General features: G+C 43.3%; 2 protein-coding genes across 3 annotated transcripts; one reads left to right on the top strand and one right to left on the bottom strand.

Annotated features, from left to right (window-relative positions):
* On the bottom strand, positions 1-11,771 carry CGRRF1 (cell growth regulator with ring finger domain 1). 2 transcript variants are annotated; one of them, XM_065748293.1, is made up of 6 exons: positions 11,651-11,771; positions 6,916-7,055; positions 5,472-5,649; positions 5,138-5,285; positions 3,323-3,430; positions 1-2,061 (listed from the first exon to the last, which is right to left on the bottom strand). In XM_065748293.1, exons 1-6 carry the CDS (start codon positions 11,752-11,754, stop codon positions 1,714-1,716), a joined length of 1,026 nt encoding a protein of 341 aa, XP_065604365.1. In that variant the 5' UTR covers positions 11,755-11,771; the 3' UTR covers positions 1-1,713. The 2 variants fall into 2 exon arrangements, with proteins under 2 accessions (XP_065604365.1, XP_065604354.1); XM_065748282.1 differs by having other exon boundaries at positions 1-2,064.
* A 415-nt stretch (positions 11,772-12,186) lies between these two features.
* Positions 12,187-20,447, top strand: GMFB (glia maturation factor beta). Its single transcript, XM_065748316.1, has 7 exons — positions 12,187-12,228; positions 12,830-12,926; positions 13,417-13,466; positions 14,404-14,453; positions 15,446-15,528; positions 17,023-17,096; positions 19,516-20,447. Exons 1-7 carry the CDS (start codon positions 12,226-12,228, stop codon positions 19,585-19,587), a joined length of 429 nt encoding a protein of 142 aa, XP_065604388.1. The 5' UTR covers positions 12,187-12,225; the 3' UTR covers positions 19,588-20,447.
* The last annotated feature ends 3,049 nt before the right edge of the window (positions 20,448-23,496 follow it).

Here is a 23,496-nt window from a genome sequence, read left to right on the forward strand (position 1 = left end):
CCATTCATCGCCATGATGATCTCCAAACAGAACCATTTGTCTTTGCAAGTTCTCTGAAAGCACTTTTCAGTCCTCTCAGATACATCTGTATTTAACTCCTGGTTGATACACAGTGCAAACAGCACGCTGCTTTGGCCAGCCATTTATTCCAGAGTTCTCTAGTAAGGAAGGTCACTCTAGGTAGACCAGATAAACAGTCTTACATGCAGCCTACAGATCTTTGGCTGGCAATCCGTGGCCACGTGCATCAATTCCCAACCTCTATCTATCTTCACAAGCAAGCACTACCCTTTTCATGACCACTTCAATCTTTAACTCAGATATAAATGCCGGGAATGTAGAGGAACGAAGGCAAAACCAACACAGAAAACCAGGATGACATAAAGATGAAGATGGAATACCTTGAGCAGGAGAAGCTGCCTTCCCTGTTTTGGAGGTGTGTGACACACACAAATCAGCATGGGGCAGCAGTGATACAGGAGCTGCAGCTGAAGAGCTTGGAGCATGGCTTTTTCTCCAGGGGACCGAGCAGGTGTCCTGAAAATGGATGTGGGGCAAAGGGATAAGGGATCAAGATGAGAGGCAGAGAGCAGCTACTCCCTATTTTTACAGGTTCCAGCAAGCGTCCGCGTTTGTGTCTTATATCAGCAGATTTGAAACCCAGCCTGTCTTTCTTTAGGAGAATGTGGCTCTCAAGCAAAACAACAATTTCTCTTCTCAACAGCCATTATTACTGCTTTTGACAACACTGCTGAGAAAAAAAAAAGAAAATAGTTTTCAGCAATTCTTTAGCTTCTTTCTTTATTTGAGTATGCAAATGTCCTGGGACTATTGATCAAAGAAGAAGTAAGGGTCAACTTTTCATCCAATCTGACAGTGCAAGGTAAACAGAATTGGAAATTCTTCAAGAAGGTGGCTCATGTAGGAACAGCACAGCCCAACTGCTCGAGTACCTCCGTGGAGTAATTAACTCCCATTTGTATGGAGAACAAGTTCTTGCAGACAGATTGAAAATCTGCTGCAAGATGACATAGTAGCAGCAGCTCAGGCTTGAAAGTGTCAGCAAGGTTTACTTCAAGGCAACAAACAGCAACAAAAACCTTTCCACTCACCCCAATGGGCTTTGGCTCAGGCCCTTCACACACACACATCCTTTCAACATAGCCCCAAACGCTGTCCTGAGCAACTTCTCCTTCTAGCTCCTGTCACAGAACAGCCTTTGTCTACAAAACAAATACACGTGGGTTTGACTACGAAGAACGTATCCTCTCCTTCATTTGTCACACTCTGTAAAATGCCACGTTTTTAAATTATAGGGAATTAAGATGATATACTGCTCTAATATTTTAAATATAATAAATACAAAATAAGCTGTGTGCACTTCAACTTCACTTGCAAGTTTTGCTTGCACGTAGGTAAGCAAAATTTAGTAATCAAAATAGCCTGCAGTAGTACTCCATGAAAAATTAGTAAGAAGCTGTAAAAATAATCACATCTTTCAAATATATCCTACACACTTCTTCTGTCCACGTTGCACAGAGAAATGTAGTGTTCCTGTGAGCATATGGAGTGCAGACATATAAGGAAGCTGAAAATTGCCTAGCAATGAAAAGCAAAACTGTACAAGTTAATGCTAGATATCCTCCCATAAACAGTCTGTTCTCTACATTTAACCTTGGTGCATACAACCCAGTTCTTTTATTTTTGTCTCTATTAAAAAACTCTTCCAGGACGAACATCTTGCAAGATCTGGGTTGATTCATCTTCATCTTGTTCCTTTTTACTGCAGAGTGGAAAAGATTCTTGAACAAACTGCCTACACATTGGACACTGCTGAAAATACTTAATGCAGCCATCACACAAGCATGTGTGCCTGCATGGAAGGAGTACCCAGTTCACTGTGCCATTCTGGCATACAACACAGTCTTTACTGTTTTCTTCGTGCAGTTCTGGTTCATCTTCAGCCAGCCCAGCCTTTTCCAGCAAGCTTCTGTCAGTGCTTCTCTCATCTGGAGAGGTACCACACGAAGATGATGTAGCACTATTTGCAGACATGAAGAGCTGCTAAAATACACATACATGAACATTGAGCACAAGTCAATAAACTGCCCCCAGTGCCTGGACACACACACGTGCTGTGTAAATCTCCACCATGACAGATTCACTCGGTCCCACTGGGTCAAGCAGGGCCAGACTCATTCCTCACGTGGGGCAGGACAGTTCCTGGCCTTCAATGATACGTACAATTCTATGCTTCTGAAATACAAAACACTGACAAAATAGTAACGACGAGATGTCAGATCTAACCTTAATCAAGTCAGTGTGTGTGTGTGGACTTTACCTGAACTACAGCTCAGGTTTCTGTTTCTGGCTTCTCATTATCATAGAGGGATGCTCCTCCCCTCTCCCACCAAACATACATCCCAGCAAACCTTCAGAAGTACACTCTACCCGATCTGCTCTTTCTCACATTAAAACCCTTTATTCCTTTCTAGGGTATTTTATGGGAAGCACAAAAACAGGCATGACCTGTTAATAAAGCCAGTGAACTAGCACGCAGACAAAGGTGCCCACAGGGAGCACACTGCACAACTGCATGACAAAGTGCAGCTGCACACTTGTTTCTGTTATAGTTTAAGGTGTATTTTTTATAACAGTAACAGAACAAGAAACCTCAAAGGGGATCGACTTGGAAGTTTACCTGGATCAACTATGGCAGTAAAAGATGTCCAAGACAAACATTTCTTGGGAAAAAATTATTTCCAGGTGAATGCTAAGCAAGTCAATAGAATTGACTCAGCACAAATTCTAGCTACCTGATATTATACGTTACTGTTATTACCATGATAACAAAGTGGCATAGGATTACATCGTCAGCTGTTTGACACAGACACAGCTAGTCCCAAACACACAGAGATAAGGGAAACTGCAAAGCAGAGATGGGAACATAGGTTCACCTGATAACAGCCTGCACTAATCTTTGTGCACACAAACAAAATTAGGAAGTCTTCTAAAGCTGGTTGGAGAGAATAGCAAGGAAATGACTGTTTTGTAGAGAAGCATTCAATAGGTAGCTAATTTGTTACTGCTGCTTTAACGAGTGACAGGACCTAGGCCTCCAAGACTAGAAACCACTTCCCTAGTAAATCTTGAATATTTTCAGCTATTCCCGCACAGAACATTGGCTGAAACTACTCAATTGATAAAATAATTGTAACTATTACTGCTTCTGCAAAGAACTTGATAAAAAGTCATGCACCAACTTAAGCTCCTGAAAGCCCACACAAACTAAGCTTAACACAAGTTTCAGTACGTGGCTTACCTTCAGATCATGGTATTGGCCTTGAGCTAGGAGTAGATACTGGTATAATATTCTGCAGGAAAGTCTGTAGCTCTCATCAGGAACATGAATTACAGCCACCATTGAAATCTATCACACAAAAAGAAGAGGTGTGTGTAATATCTTTCCTTTTCATGATATGATTCATATAAAATGGTGTGTCATAGAATGGCTTGGGTTGGAAAGGACCTCAGGCTTTAAAGATTACATACACTGCTATAACCTCTGACTTCACCAATATGGACTTCAAGCACGGGGGGAAACAAAATGCTGGACAAGGTAAAAATGGGAAGTAGCACAAGAGGGCACTTTGTGGAGTCTCAGCTTTCTGCCCAGGTCCTTTATTACTCCCTCCTATAACCAGTTCACAGCAGAGACTTGCTCTGACTGCTCTCAGCTGATGGAAATGGGCCCCATACCAAAAAGGCACCCAAACACATGCCCACCTCCTGAAGCTCAGTGCTTAAGCAATTGAGACAGGGCTTACACACTCCTGTGTGTGCCTCAGAGGCTACTGGCATAAATGATGTGAGCCAGAAGCAGCAGCTCCTACACTGCTCTGAGCACAGACCAACTTGTGATGTTAGGGAGAGAAATCACTAAACTGCAAGGAGTTTACTACAGCACCATTTAGAAGTACCACCAATCGGCTCATAAGCTGAATTAGGTAAAGGGCAAACTTCACTGACAAGAGTTACTGAAGGACCCCATGGGCTGACTTCAGAACCCCTTTTCTGAAAACAAAAGCAACATAAGCTTGCATGCTGTGCCTAATACACCTCACCCTGCCCAAATTACACAAAAGCCTCTAAGAAGTAGGAAAAAATACAACAAAGTGAAACTCAATATTACTGTAGTTTCCAGAAATTGCCGAGAGAGACAGCTGTTTGGTTGGCTCTTTTTAATTAAATGCAAATCAGACTCACACTTCAAAAGCCTTCATGGCTAATTACATACAGAGCTTAAATATATACCTACTGTGCACGTGTATTTATACTAACTGAATTTACTGCCCTTTCACAATAAGGTCTAATCACATTGCATCAAAAAAATTTCACAAAGCTTCGTGCTGGCTTAGTTTTGGAACCTGAAAGTCATCAATTCTCCATGAGAATTACAGAATTACCTTTGATAAGGTTCTGAAAGCTAGCTGTTCTCAGTGTATTCGTGTTACATCATCACACCCTAAGTGCTGTTTCAGTGGCAATGCAGCTCAGACTCCCAGGCAACTTTCTGAACCACAAGTGGGACCTGTTCCTAAATGGAAGTGCCTCAGATCTTTATGCTGTTTCCTCTCTTATGCTCTCCTACAGTACAGAAATCTATACAGTGACACCAGAAACTGGCATAAACTTTGTGCTGTTTGATCACAAATCTCCTTTCCTTCAAATGTTTTCTATCTCTTTAGTTACTTTCTCTCTTTAGTTTCTGTCTCTTTAGTTACCAAGTTACTTCTCAATCCTCTGTTTTACACACTAAGACTTCTACAACTTCAGTTCTGCTATTCTTCAAATAATTTCTGTAACCTTTTTCTATTATCACAAGAACCTTCTGAAACTAGAGGAAAATTCCACAAAACCACATAGACATGATCTGGCCACAGATGCATTAGGATGAAAGTTAGCCCATATTCTTAGCTTTGAAGTCAGCAATCAGCACAAATATCTGTTCCAGACCTACAAAAAAAAAAAAAAAAAAGGGCTTTCTATTTGGCCACCAGCAATCTGAACCACCCTATCAGCAACAGGAGCTTCACCACAGATAAGCATCCCTAAAATGTATTCCTGTGTTACTCACAATATCATATATTTCCCTGTCTTCTTCGTCAGCTAATGTCAACAGCGCTACCAGCGGATAGCAACGTCTGGGCACTGGGCCAAAATCGACAACTTGAGCATCTTCTGGTATCTGACAATATTTTTCTTCCTTGTCATTCTTTTGGATGCTTTGTTTGTGTCAAGGAAAACAATCGGTGTCACTGCGACAGCAGACGAACGTGACGTCTGCATAAGGAATATCTGTCATCATATTTATTCACAATTGCATCGTACCAAGAACTGCTTCATGTTCACAGCTCTCCCTGTGCCAGCAAATTAGCATATTTTGTCACAACAATTCAAATGAAGGATACAAGTACTGCTGTCGATAGAGATATTGGTCGTACAGAGCATCCTCCAACGCCTGAGGAGTATTGATTCTGAAGCAGTAGACGTGTTTTTGCAACGCTTCGTGGAGTTTTTGAACACTGCAGCCCCAGTAGCATGTAAGAACACAGTTTTCCAGACAATCAGGTGTCAGTGTTACACCCTCTTATAGAAAGGAGATAAAGACTTCATTAATTCCATTAACTCATCAACGTGCAGGAGCTCTGGAACTGCTAAGTGTAGGGTTTTAAAAGGAAACAGGCAGAAAACAACTTCAGTGTCCCAGGTTTTTACCATTTTAATCTCATCTTTCAATATTCAGACAAAGTTTAGTGCTTAGGGAAGACAGTGATGAGAAGGAACTGGGTGTGAGGAGACACAACAGCTGACTGAGCTACCAGAAGCAGCACGAGCATATTGCAAAGGGTAAATTTTAACTTCTGGTAACATTTTACAAGCACACTGGAAGACTCGAGAGCATAATCTCTAGACCAAAGTCCATTCCCTCTTTAGACAATGATATTAATTGGATCACTGGCCGACAACACCCACTGTGGCCTACAAGGATAAGGCCCTCTTGGTCACGCAGAGGATATGTGCTGCATTCCCGTTCTAAAAACCAAATATCCAGCATACCAACCTCTGAAAGCTAACAGCACAAACAGGGACACAACTCTTGAGAGGTCCCAGCAAATTCAAGCACTCAAACTTGCTGGAAAATTCATGTTACTTGTTGAGTAAGTTGCAGGGGTTTGTTTTGTGGGTGCTTCTTTTTTGTTTGCTTTGTTGTGTTTGTGCTTTCTTAGTTTTATAGAGAAATGAAGACAAAGAGTGCTGTGCTGCAGCCCCTTTTCTCATCCATTGGAAGGCTTTGCATCTGCTTGAGTGGAAAATGCTCAGCCTTGTTTCATGCTCCCAGCTGTGCAGAAATGCATGAATTTTGCCTCCTGTGTGAGTGATTTCAAGGATCTTAGGGACTATTTGATCCATGCAGATACTTCGTTTCAGTTTCCACTAAGCCACACATACACAATTTTTCTTTTATAACGTAGTGCAGTTTCAAACATCAGTGGAGAAATAATCTGATTTTGAATCAGATGGCAAATATTTTATACTGAATTCTACTTGGAGTTTACAACAAAAAACTGACAGTAATCAGTGATCTGCAAGTTCTTTTTATTCCTTAAATACCTGTTATAGCTGGAAGTGGCTCATTAATAAGATTTACACTGTTCTTAAATATCCAAATATTTGGCTTTAAACACACCCCGCTGATGAATGGTAAAAAGATGATTATTTCTGCTATAATTATAGAAGTATATCTCTGAAAAAGTACTGATAACTGGTGAGAGCTAGAAATGGAAAGTACTATATTTAGGAATGCAAACTAACAACAGTTCAACACATCTGAGATATCTGAAATCCACTGACTTGTTACTGAAGCTGCGTCAGGATGAGAGATTTCCAAACCGAAAGGATTCTTCACTTGTCTCATCTGCTTTTTCAGTACTCTCATGCTGGATTCTGTTTCTTCTGAGTTTCTGAGAATAACAGGAACGCCCAAACCGAACCTGAGAGACACAGCAAAAGAAGAATGAGCAGGTCACGCACAGTTAGCACGTCTGAATTTCTGTTCCCTGCATAACACAGCCTGCCAATTCAGCTCCAGCTTTTTGTGGCAGAAGATAGGAACCTTCAGTGTCATAAATAAATAAATAAATAAATAAATAAATAAATAAATAAATAGAAGGAGAATACTTTGACTGTATTTCCAGAGAGAGTAAAATTAGTGAGGATGCTCAATGCCCTCTAGTGGTAAATAGTCAACCAAAGCTTTCTCAGCATTGACATTCTGCACATCCAGTCACAGGACAAAAAAGCTGTTGTCTACTGAGATGGAACAGATTTAAGGGACTTAGTGCTGTGCAGGAAGACCTGAGAGTGGATCATTCAGCCCTACGGTACACCTAGCTGTATCTGCAGCCAGAAAGATGGCTTTAGTGGAGATCAAGAACCTGATTTTGCATTTTATCCTCAATCACAACAAAACATCACATCTAAAACAGAAGTGTTACAACCTCTGCATCGAGCCAGAAGCCAAACGTAAAACAGTCAAGACTAAATCAAAGGTGCAAATCTCAGAGCTCGTCCAAGGTGAGGAGTCTGGAGCACGAGTCTCATGAAGAGCAGCTGAGGGAGCTGGGATTGTTCAGTATGGAGAAGAGGAGGCTCAGGGGTGACCTCACTGCACCCTCAACTTGCTGAAGGGAGGTTGTGATGAGGAGGAGATTGGCCTCTTCTCCCAGGATACAAACAGGACCTCTTGTAGGTCCTTACCAACCTTGTGATTCTGTGATTCTAAGGTGAAACTAACATTCAAGCCCAAGCTATAGCTTGACTCTAAAAGGACAACTTCTGAACCTTAGCTTCATGTATTAAATATCCCACAGATGAAAACAAATCAAAGAAAATGAGAAGAAACACTTCAGAATGGTTTCTGACATCAACTTAAAAAACCTCAAGGTTTTCATATTGCCCAGGGCTCTCAAGGAACTGCCACAGAAGAAAGGATATTAAAGAAGAGCCCCACGAACACTTCTTTGTTCTTTTGGCTAAAAATAACTCAGTGGTAAGGTGACAGCAATAACTGTCAGTAAGCAAAGGATAACTCGAGAAGCCGTCCCAGATATGCAATCAGAAGACCACTCCAGAGACTGATGGGACTTTTGTAACTGCATTAATCTGCTATTGCCTCATTAGCAAGGCAAGAGGGAGAGGCTGTGGGGGGTCCTTTGCTAAAATATTTGAGAAAAGAGTTATTCCTCATCAGGCTGCATTGTCACGATTTAGTGCTTTTGCTGCCACTGCTGTCTGCTCAATGGCTTCCAGTTCTGCTTTATGAAGCCATTGGCTGGAAAGTTCTGAAAAGCACAAACCGTCAGTTCTGCCCTGAACCAAGCATTTCCATTTCACACACTGAAATAGCAGCTGTTACAGTAAGATGGATCACACGTCAGTAACTCCAGCTGAAAAAAGCTCCAGCAATTTCAGTGTAATCCATTTGAAAATCACTGCAGTGATTCCACGTACAACACAGCTCTGAGCCAAACAATTTTGCAGGTTTACTGCTCCTTTAATCTCACCTTCAAAATCTTTATTTGACACACAGGACTCCAAAAAGAAAGCAAGCAGAGCTTTCACTGACACCGGGCTGCTACAAACTGCCTGTTCATTCACGTTGGAGGGTACCCTTTGTCAGACAAATGGAAAAACATCACTCAGAAATGATTTTCAAGTTGAGGAAACTAAATTCTCACAGCCACCCTCGATAGCAACCATCTGCTCTTGGCAGTCCAATAAATATCTTCCTTTAGCATTTCGTGTCTTGCCTTTCTCAGCATCACAGCTATATCCAAAAAGAAAAAAAAAGGAAGAGGTGGTGGTGGAAAAGTGTCCACATTTACTACTCCATCTCTGATAAAGTCCTTTGGTTTGCCAGACTAATGGAAGCATTCATATTTCTTTGATGACAATGACATAGGTCACTCAGCCATACTTGGTGCACGTGGAGCATCAGATCTCTCATCCGATGCAAGTTATTTACTTACTTGTTTACACACACTTACCTGCCATGCCTGCTTCTCAGAGACTGTAATGAATTATGACAGCTTAACATCTTACTCATAAAGAAATCAGGTGCAGCAGCTGCTTCACTTATTCAGTATCTAAGAGTCAGAGGGAGTAATTTCTCTGCCACACATAACAATGCCTCCTGTTTATACCATCTGGATGATTCCAAAGTAAAAACCCTGTTCTTTGGAAACTTTCAAATCCTCTGGTCAAACACAACAGGATAATCACCATGAAAAGCAGCCACAGTAAGGAAAAAAGGCTCCTGTATGATTTTAGCAGCAGCTGAAGGCAAAAGGCTCTCCCTGCTCAATAAGATACAGTGCTTCTGTCAATGTTAAGGCAGCATTCAGCATGTGAAGAATGAACAAAGCTTTTCTGATTTAACTTAACTAAGTTGACAGCCAGTATAAGGGACAATTCATTTCTTTAGAACTATATTAGTTTAGAAAAGGCAGGTAGTTACAGTGGCTTTGTTCAAGTTAATTTCTTCAGTGGGCAGTATGGACATGGAAGAGGTGCTGAGCTCCCTCTAACACAAGCATTCACTTTCAGTTAGGAGATGACTCACAGTGCCATATGCAGCCTCTAAATTCCACTTTTGCCTCTGTGCCTACCTAATGGGCTGGTTCTAGAAAGCTTCCTGTTCAGTAATTATTCCCTATGGAGGGCCACTGTGCAGGGCTGCCTGTAGAAAATGAGGCTCTTCAAATCAAGGTGTGCTTTTGCAAATTAAAACATTAGCATTCCTTAACAGTTGGTGCCTTTCTGCCTGGCTGCCACCATCACGTGCACGTTCATAAACAGGCTGATGATTGATGCTTAAAGTGATGGGGGTAAAACAAAACACCACTGTAACAGTACAACAGCCAGTACACATTCATATGATACCACATGCATCTACAGTATCCTGTGTAGCACACTGTTCTTGTGAGTTAGGAGATTCAAAAGTACTTCTGCAGAGCTGTAGCTGCAGACACACTGAACTTGCTTGGAGGTTCTGAGATTCAGTGCTGGACATGCTTTCATTGAGACTGAGTATCTTTTTGAAAGAGATTTTCACCTTCACCAGATGCAAGCAAGTCTACAAAAGCTATATCTGAAAGTTAAGTTCATGTATGTGTAGTTAACAGATGAGATTAACGTAGCTTGAGTTTAACATTTAGAGAAGCCAAGTCTATCACTGTGACGTGACAAAGGTACATAATAATCATCAAATAACCCTCATTTATAGAGCACAGGGTTTTCAAAAGATGCAGCCCATCAGACATATACTTCCCTGCTCCTTCAGTTATTTACACAAAAGCTTGCCACAAGAAATATGACCTGGGGAAAATAATGATTAAGATCATAAAGAAGCAGTTTTTGCATATATATACCTACAAGAGAGATCTCTATTGACTGATGAAGTGAAAAAGGGTAACGCAGTGAATGGCAATATAATGCTGCCAGCGTGCAGCAGGACAGAGAATTATGACAAAGATTTCTACCACCTCTTGAAGTGAGCAACGATGTGGAGCCTCAACCAGCAGAAGGCTGAGCCTTGCCTTCACTTCCACCTACCCAGCGCTAGAGGAGGCAATGCAAAACAATAAAAACATTCCACTACATATAGCTGAAAGATCAAAAGAGAACTTAATTCCAACTGATAGCAATAGGTGGCATATCTTTGAGGCAGCAGCAGATAGTGAAGCGATGTAAACAAGAGCAAGACTTTGCACAAAAGGAAAAGCATGGCAGAGTGTTTGTAAGCTGCCAAAAGAGCTACAGTGAAAACATCTTTAATTCAGAGATGAAGAAAACACTGAAACACAGCGCTACAGATATTAATGCTGAGCCAAGAGGATGAAATGCAGCAACTCTTGTTTTATTCCCTCCAGAAACCACACAAGCATCATGCACCCGCAATTCTTACGTGAATTACTGCGATTGCTAATCAATGCTCTCAGCTTGGCATGCATCTGTATTTATATTTACAGGAAAGCAAACACAGCAGCACTACGGACAGACACGTGGGGATCTGTTTCTCAGCGATGCCTTTGCTGACTCCTCAGAGAGCAGCAGGACAGCTCCCGTTCACAGCACACTCTGCACGCTTCCACCGCGCTCAGCTCACCTCCGACGCTCTCTTTTCCAAGGGAGCAGCCTGCAGTCCCACACCTCGCTACCGCTCTTCCTTAAAGCCTGAAGGTTCGCCCTCCTCAACACCTGCGCTATGTAGCACTAAAACGTGCCCCGTCCTTCTGTAGTACAGACGGCGTTGTCCCTCAGGGCAGCCCCCCCCACCTCATCCCCCACCAGCTGCCCTCGGGGTCAGGCCCTGCGCCTACCACCCCCATTTCCTCACACAGAGCAGCCCCCTCCCCACCCACCCGCATCCCACACAGCCTCATTCCTCCCACCACCAGCAGCCCACACCCCGGAGCTCCCTTCCCACAGGGAAGCAGCCCCTCTACGCACCCCATTACCGCAACCCAAGCCCACCGCCCCACAGCGGCCTCCACGGGCAGGACGAGCCCCTCCCCGCCGCACTTACCAGCCCAGCAACAGACCGCTGGTGACGAGGAAGCAGACGAACACCACTGTAATGTAAAAAAGCGGCGAGTACTCGTAGAGCGTGACGAGAAACACAGCAGCCATAGGGCCAACAGGCAGCCGAGCCGCGTCCACCACCCTAACGCACAGCCCGCCGGCCACCTGCTGCTCAGTGCGCATGCGCAAAAACCCAGCGCATGCGCAGCAGCAAAATGAAGCTATTGCCATCAGCTTAGCCCCCCCCCCCCCCCCCCTCTTAGGGAACGACTCGTTGCTATGACGCCAGGCGGAGGGCGGAGGGCGGAGGGCGGAGGGCGGAGCCGCACGGCACTCGCCTTTGTCCTTTCCCTTTCCTTCTCTCTCCCCGCTGCTACTCCGCTCCCCGCGGGCCTTGAACCTTTCCGCTTCCCGTAGGCGGCTGCCGGTTCCCGGCCAGCCGCGGCGACGACGCTGATTGGTCGAGAGGGAGGGGAGGCGGGGTCTTCTCGGCGCACGCGCAGTGGGGGGGGCAGCCCAGTGAGGAGGCGGTGGGGCGGCGGCGCGGACGTTTGTGGTGTTGGCGCGCGCGCGCTCAAGATGGTGAGCGGAGATCGCGTCGCCTCAGGGGGGATGGGCGGGGCGGGACGGGGTCGTGAGGGGGAGTGGGGTCCGCGGCGTCTGTGGGTCGTGGGGACGGGAGGAATCTTTCGGGGTGTGTGTGTGGGGTTGCTCAGGAAGTGGCAGCGGTTGCGTGCGGGAGGGCGACCTGCGCGGCTGCGGTGACACCATCGCTTCCTTCCCCATCTGCAGCACGATGTCTGTCGGGGCAGCTCGGAGCTGCACGCGTTTGGCTGTGTTAGCTCCAGTGCCGCTTGCTTGCCCAGTCTCGAAGCAGCACCTCTTTTCTTCTCCCGCCATGTAGCCCTAAAAGGAGCCCTTGGTGACAATAAAGGAGGATAATCTCACTTCAGAGACGTGACGTTTGCAGTTAACTGTTGGCTTCGAGGAGGGATGGCGGAACGGATGGGTGTGTTTTTGTGCTTAAAACCTGCTTTCATCCGTTGTTATCTCAGTTTGTGTTTTCTGACCAGCAGCTCCTCTTCCTTAGAGCTGAGGGGCAGCGTATGCCTGAGGTGGGAGCATCCCTCTCCTTAAAAACGTTTCCCTCACCTGTCCCTCTCCTCTGCCATTCCCTCTGCAGAGTGAATCTCTGGTGGTTTGTGATGTTGCTGAAGACCTGGTGGAGAAACTGCGGAAATTCCGCTTCCGTAAAGAAACCAACAACGCTGCCATTATAAGTAAGTTTAAAACATGACTGGCGAAGATCCTGAGGTCTTGTGGGATCCCTGCTTTCTCCCCACATAGTTTTGTTGGTGTGACAGGTGGGTGTGATCCAAGAGATTGCATCTGCTGTGAACTTGAGTGCCTCCTGTTCGGTCTGTGACATGAACAGTAGAGACATACAGCTTTAATGACACGAGGCATGACTTTGTCTGCCCCTGGTAGAGCTTTTTGCAGTTAACTGTGCCTCAGAGTCTGTGTCTGGTTTCAAAATGATAGCAAGCACAAGTCACAGCATGGTCACTTCACGTTTGTGAATGTTACAGCTTTTTAAGTAAGATGCTTTGTCAGTCATCTTTGGAATTTGAAGAAGGTGAAGCCTTCTGGTAGGGACTGAAGAATCAGAGTGGAGGGGTGAGAAATGTACTTGCAAGCTGATGTTATAAAGCTTTATGCGTGCACTGCAAATCGTTTGAAAGCTGATCTGTGTTTTATTTTGATTTATAGTGAAAATCGACAAGGATAAGCAGTTGGTGGTACTGGATGAGGAGCATGAGGTTTGTTAAATGCATTGTAAATAAGAGTATCTTCAGCCTGCAATGTATTGTTGTCTCTAAGGTACTGCCTTAGTTTCAAATTGTTATCAAACTCTTAATCTAATTTGGGTCATGAGCTTATTTAAATGCATGGATGCTCTGCATGTAAAGCACAGTGCTAATAATAGTGGAACTATGCAGAAGCAATGGAGGCAACTAATTAATTGCACGAAAGATAAGTTAATTTAAAGCTGTTACGGTACAACTCTGTGTGTAGAAGGCATCTCTGGTGCCTGCTGGCTTCTGGAAGAGATCTCTGCAGCGTTCCCACGTGGATCTGTGTACGTGCCTCTGAACTGATCTGCTGTCAGTTAGAAGCTAGGATTGCTAGTCCTTTGCAGATCATAAATTTGATAGATGGCATAGTAAACCACCTTGTAGGATTTCTTAATGGTACACAGGGCAAAATGAAATCCTTCTGAAGGATTTGAGCACTATCCATAACTCTTATTCCCTAGAATGTAGCAGCCAACATGGTGTTTGAGTGGGATGGGGACTCAAGGAGCTGTTTCTCAAGAGCACCTTTTATGTGGCTGACTTTTAACAGATACTTATTTGGATGTGCTTGCTTACTTCTCTTTAGTGCTGGAGTTATAATAACACAGTAGCTGCCAGCTTATCCAACTGGAGCCAAAATGTTTTCAAAACTCATTGTGCCTAAACTAGGGATGATTATTCACAGTAACATTAACTCAGTGTTTAGTCATAGGAAGCTATTAGCAGACAAGCTTTCCCAAACTGTTCTGGTAATTTGTGTAAGAGATTGTTATCACTTAAACTGAAGATGTGTATCAAACTTGTTTGTGTTTCACCATCCCACTGTTCTGCTTTAGCCTACATAGTATACTTCAAGTGCAAGTCAATTTGCTGTAATATTGCTTGTGTTTAACGTTACCAGGGTATTTCTCCAGATGAGCTAAAAGATGAGCTGCCAGAGAGACAACCTCGATATCCTTTGTGTGCTGCTGGCATTTGTCTTACTCACTTCTGGAAGCTGTTCAAATGTTTAAAGTTCAACTTCACCTTTTTAGGCTTGCCTGCAATGAGACTTCAGTAATATTTGGTTTGTGAGGTGTCTTAGGGATTGGTTCTGAATGATTGTCCCAGTTCATAAAGACTTGAAACAGACTTGATATGGTCAGGCCTTTCTCAGGGCTTGATTTAAGCTATGCTCTGTAATGTTTAGGGAGGTGAAGCCTTGCTGCTGTTAACTCAAGAAGCAAATAAAATGCACCAGTTTTGCATGTTGCAGATACAGAAAGCTGCCCGTGTACCTTGTTGAGGTGCTTTCCTGGTGTGTGCCCCTTGCTGTTTTGCTGCAGTTACCACTGCTGGGAGCACTTTAGGCATGTGATGTAGGGAAGAATCCCCGTGCTGAAAGAGGGAAGGGGTGAAAAAAAGGAAGTGAGTTGGCAGAGGGAAGTAAATTATTTACACAAAATAAGAGGAGTACTTATGCTACAGCTGATGGAAATATCTGATCCCAGTATCCTCTGGAGCTGGCAGTGTTCTAGCTGTCGTTCTGAAGCTTCCATGACTATAGGGATGCTGTAAAGCAGGAGTTCAGATTCCTGAGATCACCTGAAACGAAGTCCTGGGCGTGTGCTGAGGGGATGTGGTTTTCATCAGGCCAGGAGGAAGGGTGTGGGAAGTCTCCTTACGAACCTGGAGGAGGAGTCTTTGCAATGAAAAGACTGTCTGACCCTCAGCAGCTGTGAAGAGACAACCTTTGCCCTCTGGCTGCTGTAGAGGTTGGTAAAAACAGGCAGGCTCGGTTCTGAAAGTCAAATGTGGAAGTGAAAGTAAGAGATGGACTGCTTTGCATTGAGGCATCTCCAAGAACGCATGACTTCTCTGTGTCTGAGTCAGGTTCTGGTAAATGATGATTATATCCTCACAAAATAATTGTTTTTTTCAGTTTCTTTAACCTCAGAAAAAACATTTATCGTGTATAGTTACAAGTATCAGCATGAAGATGGAAGAGTTTCTTATCCGTTGTGCTTTATCTTCTCCAGCCCTGTTGGTGAGTGAACGTGGTGGATGGCAGCTACCATGTGCTGTGAACTCAGGAATGTTCTTTGCAGTAGAGGATAAAATAAGTGCTTAATGTTCAAATATTGGTTCCAGTGTGTAAGGCTGAATTTATTTATGCCAGTGCTGGAATCAGGGCACTATAAAGCTGTGGCACTGTCTGGAGACCTTTTTTGGAAGCGAGGAATCTCTGGTATATTAACTCTGTCCTCACCATCTGCTCATGACAGTTGTCAGCACTTCCATCTGCCCAGATCTCCCTTCTTGCTAGAGATTTTCAGTGCATGTGGGGTTGACATTTAAGACGCTTAGGAGGCAGGGTACAAATATGCTTTGTTTTCCATTTCTGAAGGCTGAAGAGAAATGTGAGTGTCCTGCATAGCTGTCCAGACGGTGTGTTTTTTCTAAACAGGCCCACTGTGATCTCAGTGGTGTGCTCAGTAACATCTTCCTCTAAATTACAGGAGCCTGGAGTCTTTGCATCTGTTTGTGTGGGTTTAGCATAACGTGTTTCCTTGTCAGCCTTTCCAAATCTTTGGGAATCCTTAAAGCCTGACCAGACTGGCTTCAGGAAATGAGTGAGGAGAGGGCTGGAACATGCTGCCTCTGTTCCTGGCTGCCTCTGTACATCTTGCTTTTGGGATGGTAGTGACTAGGCAAGAGGCGGTTCCTGTCCTTCTCAGAAGGCTGTGTCTGGCTGTGAGAGGATCAGGACTGCATAAAAGGGAAAGGATGGAAGTTAAGAGGATTTTCTTGCAGCCCTACATGTGATGGACAGCAGCATTTGCTTCTCAGCAGTGTTGTGATGCGGAAGTGTTGCAGCTGTGGGTAAGAAGAATAAAAAGCTCTGTAACTCAGATCTGGGCAGGTAGAAGTGTGAGTGAACAAAAAGTATTTGAGAAGTAAACTGTAACCTAAGATCATCCCAAGTTTTTATAAGGCAGCAGCTTGCCCCACTTGCTTCACAGCAAGCCACATCATAACCCTACCTGTGCAGGGAAGTGTATAATCCTAATAGTACATTTTAGCTGTCTTGGATTATTCCAAGTTTGATTTTAGCTCAAATGTGTATCTTAGAAAGATTTGAGTAGAACTAGGAGAGACTTGGGAACCTTCCAGAAATAGCAGGGTGGCAAAGACTTGTATGTAGTGTAACCAGCACCCTACTGCAGTGCAGGGATTGCTGCTCTGATGGCTGTTTTGTTCTGGATTCCAGTTCCTGCAGCATTGGGTGTTTCTGAGCAGAAATGCAGGTGCATGTTGAGATGCATGTTCAACCTTTTCATGTGCCAAGTATGAGAGCAGAGATGATACTGAAGAATATAAACATTATATAAAAGTGCATAAGAACCATGTCACTTTTCTGAATTTAAAATGTGGCCTAATTCAGCTGTTAATTTAAATTAAAAAACAAGCAGTTTTGAGGGGTAGCAGCTGAAATAACCAAGCACCACCTTTTTCTGTTCTTCTTCCCACACCACTACAGGATGTAAGCCTGAGCAGCAGATGATGTATGCTGGGAGCAAGAATAAGCTTGTACAGACAGCTGAACTCACTAAGGTATAATTCATCAAGTGAAGTAACTGCCTCTGCATTAAATGTGGTTTGCTGTTTAGTGTCTGGATGTTATGAGACTTTGTAATTACAGTGAAGAGATTCTGTTTCAGGAAGACTGAAGGCAGTGTTTCTGGGGGGAGGGGGATTTCTTCTCTCTTAGAGGTCAGGAAGAACAATGTTCCATACCATTCAGTAGGATGGATATCTTCACTGTGAAGAATTAGTGTACTGAAGAGCAGCACAGTCTGAACTTTTGGTACGGCATGGACTAGTTTTGCTCTATGGTTTTGGGGTTTGTATCCTTACACACCGTACCTTTCAGAGTTGTGACATTTGTACAAAGTGCTGAACAATCCCAAATCTTGCCTGTGTCTGTCTCCTCCCATACTGAGACCAGGAGAAATCACAGTGGTCACTGAAATAGTGCTTAAATAAATAACAATAAAGCACACAGCTGTCATTTTGGAGATCTTTGAAATTCCTTCTTAGCTTTGTCAAAGTTCTAATTCTGACCAGTATAAGTAAATAGAGTGAAGGGTCACTTCAGGGCTTTCATACATTGTGAAATGATTTCCCCGTTCCCCTTTGGTCTTTCTTCAACATCTTGTTAAAACCATGTGTTAGGGCAAACAGGATGGCTGTAAACTTCTGTCTCTTCTGGTAGTGTCTTGTGAAAAAGACCAAGACCTCTCTGCTTCAAGTTACACCAAGTTGACAAGAGTAAGTAGGAGGAAAGCAAAAGCAGCCGTCTGTACAGCCCCCAAGAAGTTGTCTTTTTAAGCCTCTTTTTAACTCCATCTTAGAGGCTTGAGGACTCCAGAATCTTTGACAGAAAGGGAGAAGTGTTCCTAGAGGAGACAGGCAGTTGTTTTCAGCGAGTGAAGACCCTGATGGGAAGGTGAAAGCCTGGAGTTTAGCTGTGTTGGAGTTACTGTCACTTTCCAATCGGGAGAAATTCGGTCTGTAATGCTTTTGAAGGAAAGCCTAGGAGTGGATATAGCAATTCATGGTTCTCTTCCTTCTGAAGCTGATTGTAACCTGTCTCCAGTTGAAGCTGTTTCCTCTCTGTTCAGGTGTGCTTATTCTTGCCCTTTACTAAGCCTTGATTTGTTCTAGCTTGTGTTTTTTCTCCCTGCTGGCTTCTGTATCTGAGCTTGAGTCCTCTTATTTTTCTCAGTGGCTTGCATGTTAGCTTGGCTTCTGGTAAGCTATTTCACACTTAGAACACTGGATTCTTGTTCTGCTCACCCTACATCTTTTACCTAAAAAACTGACTACATAAATAATATTGGTAGTATCACTCCCTGAACACAAGAGGCAGTGTTCAGAGCCCAAATCATCAGAGATGGGAAATTGGGGGGGGGGGGGGAATGAGACACACAGGCAAAATTGTTTAATGAAGGGATTGGAATGGTAAAATGGCTCAGGAGAGGACCAACTGTGGAGCTCATTGTAAGACAGTGGTGTGTTTGCTGTGAAGCTTGCTTTGTGAGCCCTCCAGGAACCCACCTGTGCTGCTGGTCCTATCATGCTGCCTGCAGCTATGCAGTTAGAGGGACAGATGAAGCTTTTTCAGCACTAAATCCGTTATTTTCAGTCCAGTCAAAACAAGAACAGCAGACTGCAGTAAAATACTGGCCTTGTTTCATTGCCTGGGAGGATGTTCATGAAGGCTTGTGGATTGCACTTGCCTGAATCTTTTGAGAAGATGACCTGCTTGTTGACAGTACAGAATTAGCTTTACCCTTGAGATGGTATTAAAAATCAAAACCTAATCACTTGCACATGTGGGATGTGAAGAGTTTCTTGGCTGCTTTGCTCTTGTTTGCTGTTTCAAGGCTTTGTGGAAAGTTGAAGACGTGCACAAAGCTTTAGGTTGGCTCTTTTTTGTGAGCCTTCTGTTCTGAGGTATACCGAGCCCCTTTCTCTAAGGAAAGGGTGTCATGAGGTGCTGTGAACTTACTTCAGAGCAGCTGTACCTGGGGCTTAGGAGCACGCTTCCTGAACTTGTCTTAATTCAGCCTAGAGGTTAAATTCGTGTCTGTAGTTCTAACAGCCAGTCCTCCTGGTTTAAGGAACGCTGTGTATGGGATGGTGTGATTTCAGAGCAACTTTAAAATGTAGCAAATGTGCTGTTCTCACGTATATTTTCTTTTAAGAATAAGAATGAAGTCTAGAAATAGGAATTGGAGAGTTCTTAACTGGTCAAGTTATCATCATCCCTTGCTACTTAGTCTTGTATGCTTTCCACTGATGTTACATTAGAATACTAATTGATACGTCTGAGAGAGCAAAGGAAAATTGTCAGTTACTGTTTATTACACCTCAGACAACTTATGTGGAGAGGTGTTGCTTGCATTGTGTCCTTATCCCTTCCAAGTACCAGCAGCACAAATATTTATGCAATGTGGTTTCTATTTAGGTATTTGAAATAAGAAATACAGAAGATCTAACTGAAGAATGGCTGCGTGAGAAACTGGGCTTCTTCCATTAAGAAATCCTCTGTCATGAGTATTTATGTTCCACCCTGATCATACTGGAACCAGACGTGAATACTTACAGCTAAGAAGTGCACTGTATTTACATCTGCTTCCTGCAGTACGTCTCTTGTGCAAAGTTTGTGCGAAGAATAGCAGGTCTGTCTCCTTCAAGTAACAAATCTTTGCAGGTGTTTCCTTACATGTACCTGTTAAAAGGGAATACTCCTCTGCAGGGAATCCTTTTGCACTCTTGTGACTAATATTTCTACAACTAAAATAGTTCAGTTCTAAATGTATAGCTATATACAGCCGTTTTCAGAAGCTGTTGCTAACTCTTTCTGAGCTACAGATGCATCCTGATGACCTATGCTAGCCATTTATATGCAAAAACTGTACTGTCATTACTGTCAGAGTTTATGATGTCCTCTCAACTTTGAAAACTATTCCCTAGGAGCATTCAGTGTTAAAGAGGCAAAACCCTTGTGCAGCTGATCCACCCATCTATCCCTCCGTGTTATGTCCGTGTGAACCTTCTCAGATTCTTGGAACTAATTTTTGTCATTCCAGTGATTCCTCAGCTGACTGAGTCGGCCTTACTAAATTTCAGGGCAAAGCTGTGACTGTCCAATTCTCATGCTAATGCAGTCTTACAGGGACTAGAAGATCACTAAGGGCTGAATTACGACTCTGGTTCCTCTCATACCAGGTGTCTTGCGTATGTCACTTATACTCTGTTAAGAAGTTTACCTCTTTGCTCCTTTCCTCTGATATGAACACCTGTGAATCCTGTGTGCCTTTAATTCGTTAGCTTTAAAACGACTAGAGAATTTTACACTGCCACTTAGTATAAATTTGGTAAAAAAAACTTTGTTAAAGGATCTGAGTAACATTTTTCCTAGTGCCTGGTGTTGCAGATGACATCTACAAAACAAAAGCTAACCTCCTTTCCTTAGAAATTCCTGTCATCTACTCTGTTCCTAGGAGTCAGGGAGGTTAAAGCTTTTCATGGTACTGAGTGATTTATATCTTTTTGTTATGAGTTGGCCACACGTAGCTTTTTGAGTACTTTCTTGACAGTCTCTAACTTTCTTAACTGCTTGTTAGTCAAAATGACATTCCAGGTAAAAGCTTTTGCATACGGGATTTGATTTTCATTTACTTACGGTTCATCTCTGATGATTCTAATGTGAAAATAGTATTTAACTTTTATAAATGACCAGTCTTTTTACAGAGCTGTTTTATACAGAGTAGAATAGCTGTCTGATATGGGGTGCCGTGCTCAGCCAGCGCAGTGGCAGGAGGAGTGCTCATGTGACAGTATCTCACTATCTTGCTCGTGAGTGTTTGTTGTGCTGCTGAGTAACAGCAGCTTCCTGTTGATAAGTACCTTCACATACAGCTGCCCTAACAAATCTGTTTGGTGAGGAGGAATGTTTGGAGGCCAGTATTTTCATGCTGTGAAACCTTTGCCAAATGAAGGTCTGTTTATTCTTGGTTTTTTGTTTGTAGGCATATGTTGTTAGTGGACTTAACACTAATTCCTTAAAGATCACAAGGAATTGATTTGCAGAGGTCCTCAGTGTTGATTGATCTCTTCTTAGTTTGATGTTACTGCTCATTTATTTGTGTATGGATCTGACTTGAGAGGAGCTCTTCAAAATACATGTTAGAATGATTCAATCAAATTGATCCTTCCGTTCTGGAAGGAAATGCTTGTAATTAAAATACAATTGCTCTGGTGAACTGGAAAAGCAATTTCATTTCCCTGGACAAAAAAAAAAGATGTAGACTATGAAACTGCTCAATCATTTTGTACTAGTGCTTTTTTTTATTTAACGAACGTTGTCTGAGTAAGACTTGGACTCCAGAAGAATGATGTCAGTCATGGCATCAGTGCTGAAGTGGAGGAAGTCTTGTTTCCTTGGTGTTGTGCTGTTCAAGTGCAGCGTGGCCGAAGAACATTTGCCACTTGAAAGATTCAACTTGATATTTTCTTATTGGGAAAACTGGATTAATTTTTATCACTGTATTTTGTACGCTGGTGGGCTGCCAACATCCAACTGCTGCTTGCACAGGGCTCAACAAAAACAGCTGTAGAAGGAAGGAGCTGCTGCAGTCAGATGAGTAAACTAGGTTCTGCATCTCTGGCTGCTCTGCCTTCTGCTAAACAGCCTCTGCTACTGCAGAGTATATCCGTGTAGTGGAACTCATCATTTGGAGTTCATTACTGTTCATTTTGAGTGTTCTTGCTTCTTCCACTTGAGCATTTCTGCCTCAGATGCTGCCCTTTACGTCCTCCAGAAAGCAAACGAGTTCTGTTGAGACTATTAAAGCCCACATTCCTGTGGAAGGTGGTATTGATGCTGCTCAGCCCACCAGTATTACTCCTGTAACAGCCTTGCTTCACAGCTTTTGTTCCTTCCCTTGGAGCTGTGGCAGTGATGAAGCAGCTGCAGGTGCTTGAAGCAAGAGTACACAGAGGATGTTTGCCATTCTAGGCTTGTTTTGTTATTTTCTTGTTTCCAGTGCAGTGTTCTGGCACAATTATCTGCCACATGCTGTCCTAGACCCTTTAGGTATAGATAATGCTAATACTTGCTTAAACAAAGACATCGATTAAATCCAAATTTGATCTGCACAAATGCTTGTTTTCATATTTTCCTACCTTATCTGTGGAACTGTATATCCCTTAGTCCTTCCCCTTAAAGAGCAGTGGGAGGTGGGTGTGTCTGTGATCAGAAGGCCAGTGTATTCTGACTGTGATGTACTGTTACCTGTCATCACGTGCTTGTCTTGTGTTTTCACACCTCTAAAGATGTTCAGACAGGATAAATGATAATGCAGCCTATAGGAGCTTTGTAGCTGTAAGGTCTGAGAGTCAGCATTTTCCATTGTGAGCTCCTATTTTTCAGGAGTTACTGAGTTGGCCGTAAAACCTTTGGCCAAGAGTTAAAGGTCTTTCATAAAGAGAGACTTCTGCCACAGTTAAACTGTTTTGCTTTAAATATTGAAGAGATGGCTGGGATACAGCTCTCGTAATCCTGCTCAGTGATGGTAAGCTGAATTAAAGCATGAATTTGCATGGTAACCCATAAAATGGACTTAGGATGTTCAGATATTTTTTAACAAACTGTAAATGCTGATATTTGATGGTTCGAGTGTGTTTCTAGAATCACGAATGCTTTTTGAGCTACCAGAGGAGGCAATAATGATGGTATTGACACCTTTCCACTTCTCCAAAGGAGCATCGTAGGCATTTGTACCAAGATTCCATTTTTGTATCTTTAACTGTAAAATAAACAGTCCAGACATGACATTCAACCGGTAACGGGGATCTGAGTCAAACACACAGAAGCAAAGGATGCTGGCAGTTCCTCATCCCCGCGCTCAGAAGAACTTTGAAGTCGTGCTTTCTGATCCGTGCAATAGCAGCTCACAGATGGGGCCGTAAAGTGACGTGAGAACCGAGGCTCTTTGCTTTTGCTACGTGATCCAGACTCGGTGTGTGCACTGTGATCTGTCCGGGTTGGCAGCAGTGCTGTGGGTGGTAAGAGGTGGGAGAGGTTTGTGGCCAGTCTTGGGAACTGGGCAGCTCCGTGGAAATACCAGTAACCAGTACAACTTCCATATGCTGTTTAGTCTCTGCTAGTTCACGTCGCATGTTCACTTTAAACCAAATCTTTTTTGCTAAGCATGGTGCTTGTATTGGTTTAAATAAAATGTTTAATTAAGAGGTTCTGTTTCCTTGTTTTAATTGCGAAGTAGCACACGGAGCGTGGGCCAATCTGAGAGGGGGAAGGCGTTAATGTTAGGCACAACCTTCCTCCTCTCAGCATCCTGGGATTTGCTCTGCATTTGTGTGGTGTTATCCTCCGGCGTGCTTCCTGACCACCTCTTTTTGGGGTAATTCCTCTTTCCATCCA

Source organism: Cyrtonyx montezumae, unplaced genomic scaffold (assembly GCF_038088225.1).
Source record: "Cyrtonyx montezumae isolate F1298 unplaced genomic scaffold, pur_monq_1.0 scaffold_10, whole genome shotgun sequence".
Classification (NCBI taxonomy): domain Eukaryota; kingdom Metazoa; phylum Chordata; class Aves; order Galliformes; family Odontophoridae; genus Cyrtonyx; species Cyrtonyx montezumae.